Source organism: Equus przewalskii, chromosome 17 (assembly GCF_037783145.1).
Source record: "Equus przewalskii isolate Varuska chromosome 17, EquPr2, whole genome shotgun sequence".
Lineage (NCBI taxonomy): Eukaryota > Metazoa > Chordata > Mammalia > Perissodactyla > Equidae > Equus > Equus przewalskii.
The window spans coordinates 66,910,801-66,922,677 of NC_091847.1; the positions used below are offsets into that span (position 1 = coordinate 66,910,801).

Here is an 11,877-nt window from a genome sequence, read left to right on the forward strand (position 1 = left end):
AAAATCTTGGTACTAGTACAACTGTCTCGTTTGCTGTTTGGATGTCTGAGATATTTAACAGGTACCTCAATCCTATTCAAACCAAACCTCTTGATTTCCCATCAATCTGTTCTTCTCCAAAATCTATTGCACACTGAAAAACCCTACTCCTGCCCCTTCCCTGTCTTCCCCGGCTCAGTAAACAATATCTCCAAGTGACTCATGTCACAACTCAGTCATCCTCGATTTCTCACTTCCACGTCTGACCCTTCAATATAAGCCCTACTGGTACCATGTCCAAAACACAACCTGATGTGTCCCTTCTTCCCACCTGAACCGACTGCACCTCGCTGCGTGCCCTTCCACCTCCTCTCCCTCGGATGCTGCAAGAGCCGGTTACCTGTCTGCCTGCCTCCTGCCCCAGCACCTCCGAGCAGCTTCCTGACCCTGATCTAAAGAAACCACCTCATCCCTGGACACTCCACTACTGCTGACACAGCATCCTGCTTTACTATCTCCATAGTAATTATCACTATCTGAAAGGACTCTCTCCCTCACTAGAATGACTTGCATTAGATTAGCCTCCTTTCTTAAAGCCTGGGTCTATAAAATCTCTCTATCTCATTTTCCCCACTTCTTGGGGCTAGAAAACTAGTGGGCTATTCACCACTGCCTTGAACAGGGCCTCAATAATATTCGCTGGATGAATGAATTAATTTTTATTTTATTATTATCTTTAGTGTTCGATTAGAAAAAAAATACCTGATTAAATCTCTGAGCATTTTCCAGGATCTTCCTTTCCTCCTTCAGACAGCTGCAGATGATCATAGACATCTGTATTGGGTCTTCTTGAAAATTATCCTAGATACGGGTTGTTAAAATAAAAATAAATTTCAGAATGGTTAAACCATTACATATTGTAAATCAAAATGAATTTGTTCATATGCACTAAGAAACTTTGTCTTGAACTTATTAAATTCTACACAAGTTATTTTTGGTAAAATCAAAATACACTTTTCAAAAGTTATGACAAAAACTGCTTTAACTTTCCAACTAAGTGCAAGTATCTAAATTATTTCTTGATTAAAAAACCAAGTATTTTCAGACATGGTTCCTATAACATTTTTACTTTCATTCCTATTCTTCTTGAGCCCAATTATCTTCTGTTAGGATCTTAAGACAATGCAAATGACACAAAAATTATCCATGATATTTCTCAATTAATTCATCTGTTGGTCTGTGCTTTGAATTAGACCAAAGATATTCTTCTCAGTTTTTCCATTTCCTCATCAAATCTAGTTGGCAAAAGACTGGCAATCATGGCTCTTTATAACAGATATATTCAAGCCAAGTCTGTAGGAGAGAAATTTCTGTAAAGTTAATCTGACCTCCCCACTCACTGGTATTATAAAATCACAGATACATTCACCAGGGGAAAAAAATAAAGCTTCTAACTACCTAAGCTGAACAGTTTGGTTGTGTTGTATGAAGCAAAAAAACCATAGTGCTCACCTCTATTAAAACAGGAAAGTTCCATTCATAGAGAAATAAATATGGTAGCTGGGCTCATAGGAGGCTGGGAGTACTTCTGAAGAACTCCTAAAACCTTGCAACACATTCTCTCCTGCCTGGAAATCCCCTGGACTTTCTCCTCCATGGGAGAGAACTCCAAAAGGTCTGGTTCCAGTTTACCACCTCTCTATTGGGCCTCAGGGACGGCAAGCCTTCCTGGACTCATTCTTCATCTGTATACCAAGGACTCAGACTGGACTCATCAGCAAAGTTCCTCTGAGCTTCAACACATTACTCCAGCTCACTGCTCTTAAAATGTAACTCTCTATCTCCGGTTTAAATGTCAACAACTTTTAATAAAACAAAGTTAGAGCATCACATTTTTCTCAGAACTACTGATACCTAACAGCTGACACACTTAAACCTGAAAACTCCTTATGTGATTACAAAATGAACTGATCTTTTACTTATGCTAAAAAATATTAGCCACATAAAGGGAGTTCATTTATAGTTTCTGAAACTTTTCTAAATATCAATGAGCATGTGCTCAATAGTAGTTGCTGTATGAAGAAAACTCTCTCATGTAAAGACAGGAACATTTCAACTAAAATGCAAAAAGACAAGGTCATACCTGAAGATTGCGTTTGCTTTTCCTTATGTTATGCTGCAACAAAAAATTATTCTCCAAAGAAAAGCGACTGTATTGATCATCCAGCTGTGATAGAAGGTCGTGGAAACGGATGGTGGCAAATGAAACGTCATTGGCGGCATGCTCCCTAGGACATATGAAATTTACACATTTCATTTAGATACTTTTTTAAACAGACAAAATAAACACTGCATTCTGCATTAAAATTATTAAAAAATAATTTTAAGTGTTTTCTTAGGTTTTGTTTCCTTCTTTTGAAATTGACATTGCTTTTAGCAGCAGTTTGTACAATATTCCTATCACATAGAGTTAGCACAAAAAATTCTAGAACTCCAAGACTGTGCACAGAACTCTTAATGGTAAATATCTCTGGAGGGGAAAAGTCAACAGGGGCCTTCACTCTCTACGTCAAACACTTTCAGAACATTTAAAATTTTTGCAATCAGCAAAGAATAAATTTTAGAAGAGAATACAAAACAGTTTTAAGAGATATCACCTTAATTTTAGTACCTTCCTCCTATTTCTAATCAATGTTTTACCATAATTTGGCTTTAATTATTTCTTTTAACTTACTTCTTTCTATAGCCTAGATCCTAATTTGGAAAATAACTGGCATCAGCATTAGCCAAGTTGCCTCAGGCATTTAGGAGTATGTATCATAATTAAATGCACCCAACTACATAAAAGTATTTAAGGACTAACATATTTAGAATTATAGACGGACATACCATTTTTCAAATCAACACACTTTTCTCCAACAGATAATCCCAATGGCCACTGATGAAATTCATCTTTTAGTCAATGTGGCTCCAAGTCACTTAAATAACAAGTTATTTTAAAAGCGTAGACAAACGTCTTCCTCCATCAAGTGGGTTCTCCTTACCAGTCTTGCTTTTCTAGCCACTGTGCCAGGTACTGCCTGATTTCCATGGGGAAACTGTCATCATAGAGCTGGTGAACCTGCTCCAGGAATTTGGAGTCAAGCTGCTGAAGTTCATACCACTGGGACATCCTATCGGGAAACAGAACACAGAGCGTGAAGGGAAGCCCGCAGCTCCAAAGAAAGCACAGCTAGCACTGTGCTTATTTTAAATATCTTGCTTAACATATTATTTAAATGGTGTCTACATTCTAAAGCCTATTTTTTAATTCAGTTTTGGGGTCAATACTTTTTTCACCTCCAGGAAACACATCTTCAGGTCTTTGCTCAAATGTCAACATATCAAGGAAGCCTTGTCTGGACACCTTATTTAAAGTGACCCCACCTGTCATCCTGGAAAAGACCATCCCTCTGCCCTGATGTATTTTTCTCCATAGCACTTACCATCATCTGACCTACCACATATTTTCTTTTTTACTTTGATTACCATCTGTTTTCCCCACATGACCGGAAGGATTTTGGGGGTGGGGTTGCTCAGGGCTGCATTCCCAGAACAATGGCTGGCACATAGTAGGTGTTTAATAAGTATGCCTTTAAAATGAATCTGCACTTTTATCAAATAAATAAATAGAAAGCATTATTTATTTAGATTTGCTTTAGGACAAATGATACGAACTCTCCAAAAACTGCTCTCTTACAAATCACAATACATTTGTAATCTAACCCAAAGAATTTCAACAGGTATTCTACAATTTTTGATTCATATACAAAATGAATTATTTTTGTTATATACCTTTTAAAACATACATTTTCTTTTTGCCTACTGCAAACAATAAATCTGGCGCAAAAAGTCTTAAATCTCAATAACGATTTTTAAAGGTTGAAACAATATTGTTAAATGTAATCTGAAAGGACAAAGTAACACTATCTCTTTAGATAACTGTAAGCCAAGTTTACATTGCAGTTCTGAAGATTAAAAACACAAACATGTGATTTAAGGGAGTCCTAACATCCATCAGGAAAACGAAGAGCCTCTCACCACCGCAGCGTAACACAGGATATACATCTGCGCCAGGCTGGCAATACTCAGAGAGGACATAAGCAAATCTTGTCCCACCAGGCCTCTGAGGAAGGGCCCTGGATCTTCAAGCAGGGTGTGGGAGAGTGTGTGCACACTTGCCGGCGAGCACACATCTACAGACACAAGGTCATGTCAACTTCACAAATTTCCTTCTGAAGGAAGGAGATAACCAAATGAAGGTAAGGTTATGGTGTGACTATAAAGCTAGTGACCACCACAAATACCAGTAGAAATGGACCCATGCCCATCCTTTGGCACACCTGCTGTAGAAATTTGATTTTTCACTTCAAATTGATTCTACCTGAGTGGAAGACTTCAAATCTGCAGCTTCTCCCTCCCTGCTAGGTGTCTAATAAGGATGTGCCTAAAACAAATATGCTGAGCAGAGTGGCAGCCAGCCGGGCTGCAACACCTCTTATCAGGTGAGCGACCTCAGGCAACACACATCCCTAGTGACGGGTGGTTGTTAAGAGTGGAGGAGTATAGATGCAGCACCTGGCATAGAGCAGGGTTCACAAACCTAGAATCCATCTCATCTTCTCACAAAAGCAGTGAGTGGCATGACCGTTCCCCCAGTCACCGGCTCAAATCCCAAATTTAGGGTTGACTCCTTCCTCTCCGGTCCCAAGACTTCTTACCTCCAACACTGTTTCCCAATCAAGCCTCCTGCTGCACACGGGTTGGACCACATCACTCTCTTGCTCAAAGTTGCTAGAGTTTGCCCATTCCTAGGCTGATTTCCACCCCGACCCTATTTTCATTCATCAACAAAGCAACCCAATCACCAAATTATCTTTGGGTTTTTGGCTATGCCCAACAGTTTTGCTTTGCTCCAGCTGTCACTCACCCTGAAAACAGCCTCCCCACAAATTTCTGCCTCTCTAAATCCTACCAGCACTCAAAGGTAGGGACAAATGCCTCTTCTTCGGTAAAGCTGTCTGAGCCTCACTCAGAGACAATTAAGCTCTCTTTGACTTCTATCTCATTGCAATTAGAGCAGCAGTCCCCATCTTCCTTATAAATGATGTCCTTCCTCTATGATGTCTCCCCTGCATGATGTAAGCAAGCTCCAGAATTGCTGGGACCATGACTTTTGTCTTTTCTTTTAAACATCCTCTGCTCCTTAGACAGTGTCCTGCCCATAGTAACGCACTCAGTAATAATCTGTTGAATTGAAATCTAGCACATTTCAAATTGAATTAGAAAGTAAAGGGCAAACCATATTATGGTTCAACAAGTCTGAGTCTTGCATCCTCATGGAGCAACGGTGGCACACTAGATTGTGCTGGAGACCCAAGTCTTATTTCTGCCTCATTAAAACCACCTCTCCAACTGATAAAAACAACATCCAAAGCACAATCAACCACACACCTATATATTCACCCCCAAACTCTTCAGTGCTAATCAGAATTTTTCTTTAAAGACTAACTATATTATTTGAGGGTTTGCAAAAACTAAGTATCATTTTCATATTCCAGGAACACATTCAGCTCCTTCATCCTTAAACATAGATGTATAATTAAGTTCCAAAGCCATGCACTCATTCATTCATTTCCATGAACATTTACTGACCTGTTACCTTGTGCCCCAGCGAAAGGCTGGGGATTCAACCCGAGCAGCAGCTACACACAGCACGTCAGATGCCAAGACTGTTGGGTTTGCATGCACAGGGCGCTAGCGCCTAACCTCGACAGCCCTCTGGGAGTGACACAGCGTAAACGAAAACTTTCTGCGGAAAGGAAAAAACTTTTGACTGTGGTGGAAAGGGGCAGGAAGGAGGGGAAAGGGAGGGGGAAGGGGGAGATCTAGTATTTTCTGGCGAAGAATTCTATTTTACAACACATCTTTACTGCCAGAGCACGACAGGCAGGGGTGACCAGGCCATCACCAAGGACAGCACCTGGGATACTTGGGACGCGTTCTTTCTGGGACGACGGATTCACCAGTCAGCACTGCAAGCCGGTCCTCACCCGCGTCCGGCTGCCCGGCCCCCTGAACGCTGGTCCCGGCGCGCCCCACCCAGGCACCCGGAACCTCCCGCCCACTCACTCTGCGCGCCCGATCCGGCAGGCTGGGCGGGGTCGGGGCGCTACTGCCTCTCCCGGGCGCTCGGGTCGCCTCGGCTCCGTCCCGGGTGTGAGGGGCGTCGTTCCGGGCAGCAGCCGGGACTCTCTGGAGACTGTGCTCAGGAAAGCGAAAGTACCAGCCGGAAGAAAAGGCCGCGCCCGGCGCCCCGCCTCCTTCCGCCTCCACCAATCACCGCGCGGCTGCCGCACTCGGCCAATGGGACGCGGCTGTTCCGCGGGTGCGCCGCCTCCCCCCGGGGACCCGGAGCTCCACCAACCAGCTAGCTCCTTCCTTAACCTTCCGGTAGGGTCCCCACGTGGGTTACGTGAAGTTCAGCTTTGTGTTGCAACTTGGCCGAGTGGCGGTTATGTTTACATATTTTAGAGAACTAAAAGGAAGTTCTGTGTTTGCGGGGGCCCAAACTTGAAGATCCCTGCATTAACCCCATATTTGGGAACCCGAGGCAGAGGACACAGGTGGGCACGTTGTCATTCTAGAAACTCGGCTTGGCAGCTGACTTCCGTGTGGCTAAATTCAGGGGATGCGTTCTGTCTTCACGTTGCTTGACCGCTCTGGAACGTTCGGCACCGCTGACGCCTCCATTCTTCAACACTTCTTCCTTGGCCATGGAGCGGACACCTCCTCTTTGCTTCTTCCTCCTTCTCCGGTATTCTTTCTCCATCTCTGCTCCACCACCACTACCAAACCATTCAATGTTAAGTGTTGTCAGGGTCCTGATCTTGGTCTGCTTTTCCTACACTTCTCACGCTGACCTGTGATGACCTCACCCACAGCCTCAATTTCCTTCTATTTGTGAAGGGCTTCTACATGATTATCCTGTCCACACGTCTCCTCTGAGCTCCACACCCACTGTGCAGCCCTGCTTGCTTCTCCACTTGGATGTCTGGTAAGCTCTGCAAACTAGTTATGTTCAGAACCAACTCACCATCTTCCTCCTCATACCTGCCCTTTTGCTAGAAATGGCACATACCAGTAGAAGTCATCGTTGACATTGCCTTCTCACCCCCCACACCTGGTCCTCAAGCCTTGTTGATTCTTCCTCCCAAATATTTCTCAAGTCTCATCTCTTCTCGCACCATCTCTTATGCCATCCCCCCCTTTTCTCTCATTTGGAATATTGCAGGAGATTTCCAATGGCTGCCCCACTTCAGCTCTCAACTCCCTTTTAATCCATTCTCCACGCAGCAGTTTGAGTGATTTTTTTTTTAATTCAAAGCAGATCGTGTATTTGCCAACTTAAAAATTCCTATGATGGGGGCCGGCCCGGTGGCGCAGTGGTTAAGTTTGCACGTTCCGCTTTGTCGGCCCAGGGTTCCCCAGTTCGGATCCTGGGTGCAGACATGGCACTGCTTCACAAACCATGCTGCGGCAGGCGTTCCACATGTAAAGGAGAGGAAGATAGGCATGCATGTTAGCTCAGGGCCAGTATTCCTCAGCAAAAAGAGGAGGATTGGCAGCAGATGTTAGCTCAGGGCTAATCTTCCTCAAAAACAAAACAAAACAAATCCTATGATGGCTTTTCTTAGAAAATCCAAATTTCTTAACAGAGCCCACAAAGCCCTGGTTCCCTATCACATTCTTTAAACCCTTCTTGTGCCACCCTTTCATTTCCTTACTTCAGCATTTTTGTTCTTCAAATAAGTCAAGCTCTTTCCCCAAACTCAAGGCCTTCTTACCAGCAGTTCTCCATTTGAAAAGCCCCTTGACCAACAATCCGCCTGCCCCAACTTCTTTGCTGGCTAACTCATCTTTTATGTTTTAGCCAAAATCTCAGCTTCAAGGTCGCTTCCTCAGGTAGGCATCCCTGAGGCCAGCCGAGACCAGATCTTCTTGGAATGTATAAAACCAGTTGGTTCCTTCCAGTAGGTGGAATTTGAAGCAAGCCTTGCATAGTAAGGTAACTTTGGGTAGGAAAAGGATCTAAATAATTCCCCAGGGATATGCTTATATGAGTGTGTATTATAGTTTTTTCTCTTCCTATATCCATACACTCCTTCTTGTCACATATGTACCCTCACAAAGCCAGTACTGAAGTGGTGATAGCAATGACTCTTGGTACCACAGTAGCAGCCTTCTGTGGAAAGAGATGCGAGGCCACCAAAAAAGAGCCTTCCCCTCCCACTCACCTGCCCTAAGGGCCCAGACGATGCTTGAGAAAAGCTGACTCCAGGAAGGGTAGATAATGTGTTACAACTATTTTTTTCTGGTGCTGGAAAACTTGCACAGACACTAGCTTCAATACTGATGGGGGAATTAACATCTGCAAATAGTGTGTTTCTCTTTGGCTCTCCACATCCTGATGGTCATCAAGTTCGGTGGACGCTCCCTTCCCTATGCCTTGATCCTCCTGAGTTTTATCATCATCGACGATAGTGTACCACAGACCTTCGTCACTTCAGAACTGGAATGCTACAGTAGACACCAGGTAGACTACCTCCTTCCTGTCCCTTTCCCCTCCGCTATATTTGCCAAATTAAATTCTCTAAAACACCGCATTTATATAGTCATTCCCTGCTCAAAAGCCTTGACAACTCTCATTGCATTTATGATAAACACAAACTTTGTCTGCTGGTCTGGATGCTCCACAGAACGTCCCTACCTTCCTTTCCAGCGTTGTCTCCCCTTGTCCCATTACCCAACTAAACTCTGTCCCCCACTCTCCCCCCACGCTTTTAATTTTCCTGTTTCTGCCCCTTCGCACATACTATTGGCAAGCATTGCACATATGAAATGGCAAGTCCTGCCTTCTACTCTGTTCATTTGTCAAATCCTTGCCCAACTTCTAAAACCAAGCCCAAATCCTGTAGTCTCCTTCTGGAACCACCTCAACCTGTGGTAATCAATCTGGTCTCTGATATTATATGATATATGTCTCTGTTTATGTTGACAATCACCACACACTCCCTTATATTGTGGCTTTTGAAGCGTCCAAACCTTATCCCTCCAGGATTCTAAGTTCCTAGAAGACAAACTATATATAAGTGTGACTATTTAACATACTGACTGCTTAAAGAGCAACCAAATCAAAAATCAAACCAAACCAAAAACTAGAGATCCAGAAATGACAGACCCAGATACATGATGATGCCTTTACAGCAGTCAGCTTTGGAAGCTATATCTCTATACCAACAAATGTCAACTTTGCAAAAGACACAAACCTAGGAAAAATAGCTAACACCATGTCTGGTAGATTGTATTATTTTCAGTTATTTTCTTTCCCTTCCCACCCCTTGCCATGGTTCACTAAGGGTGGAGTGTACCTCCCCATGCACTGCCTCTGGCCTTGGCCATGTGACTTGCTCTGACTGATGGAATGTGAGATGTGATGTACACTGCAGCTGACCTAAGAGTCTGCATGTTCTGTGTGATGGGCTGGTCCTTGACAGCTCCTGCCTTGCATGAGGAGACGTGGGCTCAAGCAGCTGCTGCTCCTCCAGCCTGAGTCCTGGATGGAGAGATGTGTGGGGTCCCCTGAACCTGCCACCTGGGGCAGAACTGCCACACCCCACCCACATGCCCATGAGTGTTTGCTGTCATTGTTGTAAGTCACTGAGATTTTTTTTTTTTTTTGCCACTGAAATAGCTGATTAATTCATAGACGACAGAATCAAAATTCTAAATTATCTTAACAGGCTAGAATGCTGCTGGGCTGAAACCAAATGGATAAAACTTAAAACACTAAATGCAAAGACCTGTATTGGGTCTAAAAAAAAAAAGAAAGCAACAAATGAGAGGGTACTCTTTGTTGCCAGGGCCCAACTTCTGAATACTTCTCAACACTGCATCTAGTTATTCACTAGCAATCAATCAGAAAGGCAGGTAAAGTGAAACTTACTATTTGCCATCCTTTAACTGGTATATATGCAAAGGAGAATCAAGGATGGTGAGGAGTCTAGAAACCACATTAGATGAGTAATTGAAAGCACTGGAGTTATTCATAAATTCACATGATGTTACAGTGGAAAGACTCTTAGAAACCCAGACCTCCTATTTGGAGCAAACATATTTTTGCTGGGAGAAAGGAAGACAGTATCATTCCTATTCTTCATTCGTCCTTCTTTTATTCCCAATCACCCAGTTGTATTTAGTTACTTACATTTTTAATAACTAGAAATATAAAGAAAACAATGCAGCCTACAAGTCAAAGCAAAAAGATATTATCAGTGACATCATTCTCATTATAAGAAATTAGGAAGGATCTCCTGGTAGATTGTTTTCAATAACAGCCACATTATTTCCTTCCCTCTATTCACTCTTTTGCAATGTGACTCTGTAGCTCCTTCCAGGAAGAGATGGGGACTATTTCCCCACTCCTTGAATCCGCACTGGCTTGTGACTTGCTTTGACCAATATTATGCAGCATACATGACACTGTCATTCTGAGCAGAGGCCTCATGGAGCCTTGCATACCCCACTCCCAGAACTCTGCCCTGCCTCCATGGCAAGTCAGACAGCCTGCTGTAGGATGAGAGCAGAGACCACAGCTGAGTCATGGAGCTGCCAGGGCTTAGGCCTCAGACGTGTGAGAGCGCCCAGGCAAATCAGACGGCCTGACCCAGAGGAGCAGAACAGCCCAGCCCACCCTAGACTCACAGGCAATGATAAATGGTTATTGTCTTACCCCCCCCCACCCCCCCGAGTTTTGGGGGTAGTTTGGTTTGTTATGTAGCAATAGATCACTGATACAGATCTCATGGGGGGAAGCAAAGCATCCCACTACTGCATCAAAAACAAAATTCCTCAAGTGGTCCAGGCTGCTTGGCCTCCCCCGACCACCAATATTTTCCTTGCGGTGGAGGATCTCTCCTCCCCGAGTAGTGCACGACCCTGTATGTCTTTACTACATCCCCATGAACAACTTACTAACTCTGTGTTCTTACTTTACGCCCTTGGTCTGCTTCAAAACGGCAGCTCAAATCTAATGAAAAAATTCATAGTAAATGTTTAAAGACTTTCCCTCTCCTCCCTGCACCCATCCTGCAGTTAAGAGATATTGTTCTAATGTTGGTAGTCATGTTGGTGACCTAAATATCCAGTAGGAGGAATTACACTTAGTGTAAGCCATAGTTGTTCATCTGGGATATATGGAATTGAAATAAAGGATTTCTAAAATTCCCTACAGTTCTCTGGATTTTTGATATTCATATGATAGAATATCAAAGTTATGCTTTCAAAGAATGTTTAGTGACATCAGAAAATACGCACTTATAAAATTAAATTAAAATGCGGGATAGAAAACAGACAGTATTATCCTATTCCTGTAAGAATATAGAGAAATGGAAACACTAAATGGAAATACATTCAGACAAAGAAAAAGAGAAAGAGAGAGAGGCAGGAAGGAAAATATTTGAAAATGTTAATATTTCTGGGTGGTGGTTACTTCTTTATAATTTTCTTTTTCTTTTTTGTCCAAAAATGTCCATAAGGAGAACCATTACATTCGTAGTGCCAACATCCTCAGGAAGGCCTTTTGAAGTCCTGTGCTTTCAGGAGAGCAGCGCAGGGCTGCGAAGGATGGGGACACTGCGGGAGCGGCGGGCGCTCAGCTGTTTGAATGGTTTCCAGAGCAGCCGGCTGGCGCGCGGCGGGAGGGACGCGGCTGCTCAGAAGAGCCGTCCCACGTGCTTTCGGGGAAATAGCCGGAGAGCGAGAAGGAGAGGGCTTGAGAGGAAACCGAAAAGCGAAAGC

General features: G+C 43.5%; 1 protein-coding gene across 2 annotated transcripts in view; it reads right to left on the minus strand.

The window, feature by feature from the left end:
• Nucleotides 1-6,694, minus strand: part of STAT1 (signal transducer and activator of transcription 1) — a 38,803-nt gene extending 32,109 nt beyond the window's left edge. Inside the window, exons 1-5 of one of the 2 annotated variants that reach the window (XM_008516543.2) lie at nucleotides 6,151-6,694; nucleotides 5,674-5,830; nucleotides 3,024-3,152; nucleotides 2,123-2,267; nucleotides 742-840 (exon numbers count right to left, since the gene is read on the minus strand). In XM_008516543.2, coding sequence (XP_008514765.1) covers nucleotides 742-840; nucleotides 2,123-2,267; nucleotides 3,024-3,151 — 372 coding nt within the window. In that variant the 5' untranslated portion in view covers nucleotide 3,152; nucleotides 5,674-5,830; nucleotides 6,151-6,694. Of the gene's footprint in view, nucleotides 1-741; nucleotides 841-2,122; nucleotides 2,268-3,023; nucleotides 3,153-5,673; nucleotides 5,831-6,001 lie in introns of both variants that reach the window. The other variant, XM_070580463.1, reaches the window with a different exon arrangement.
• Between the last annotated feature and the right edge of the window lie 5,183 nt (nucleotides 6,695-11,877).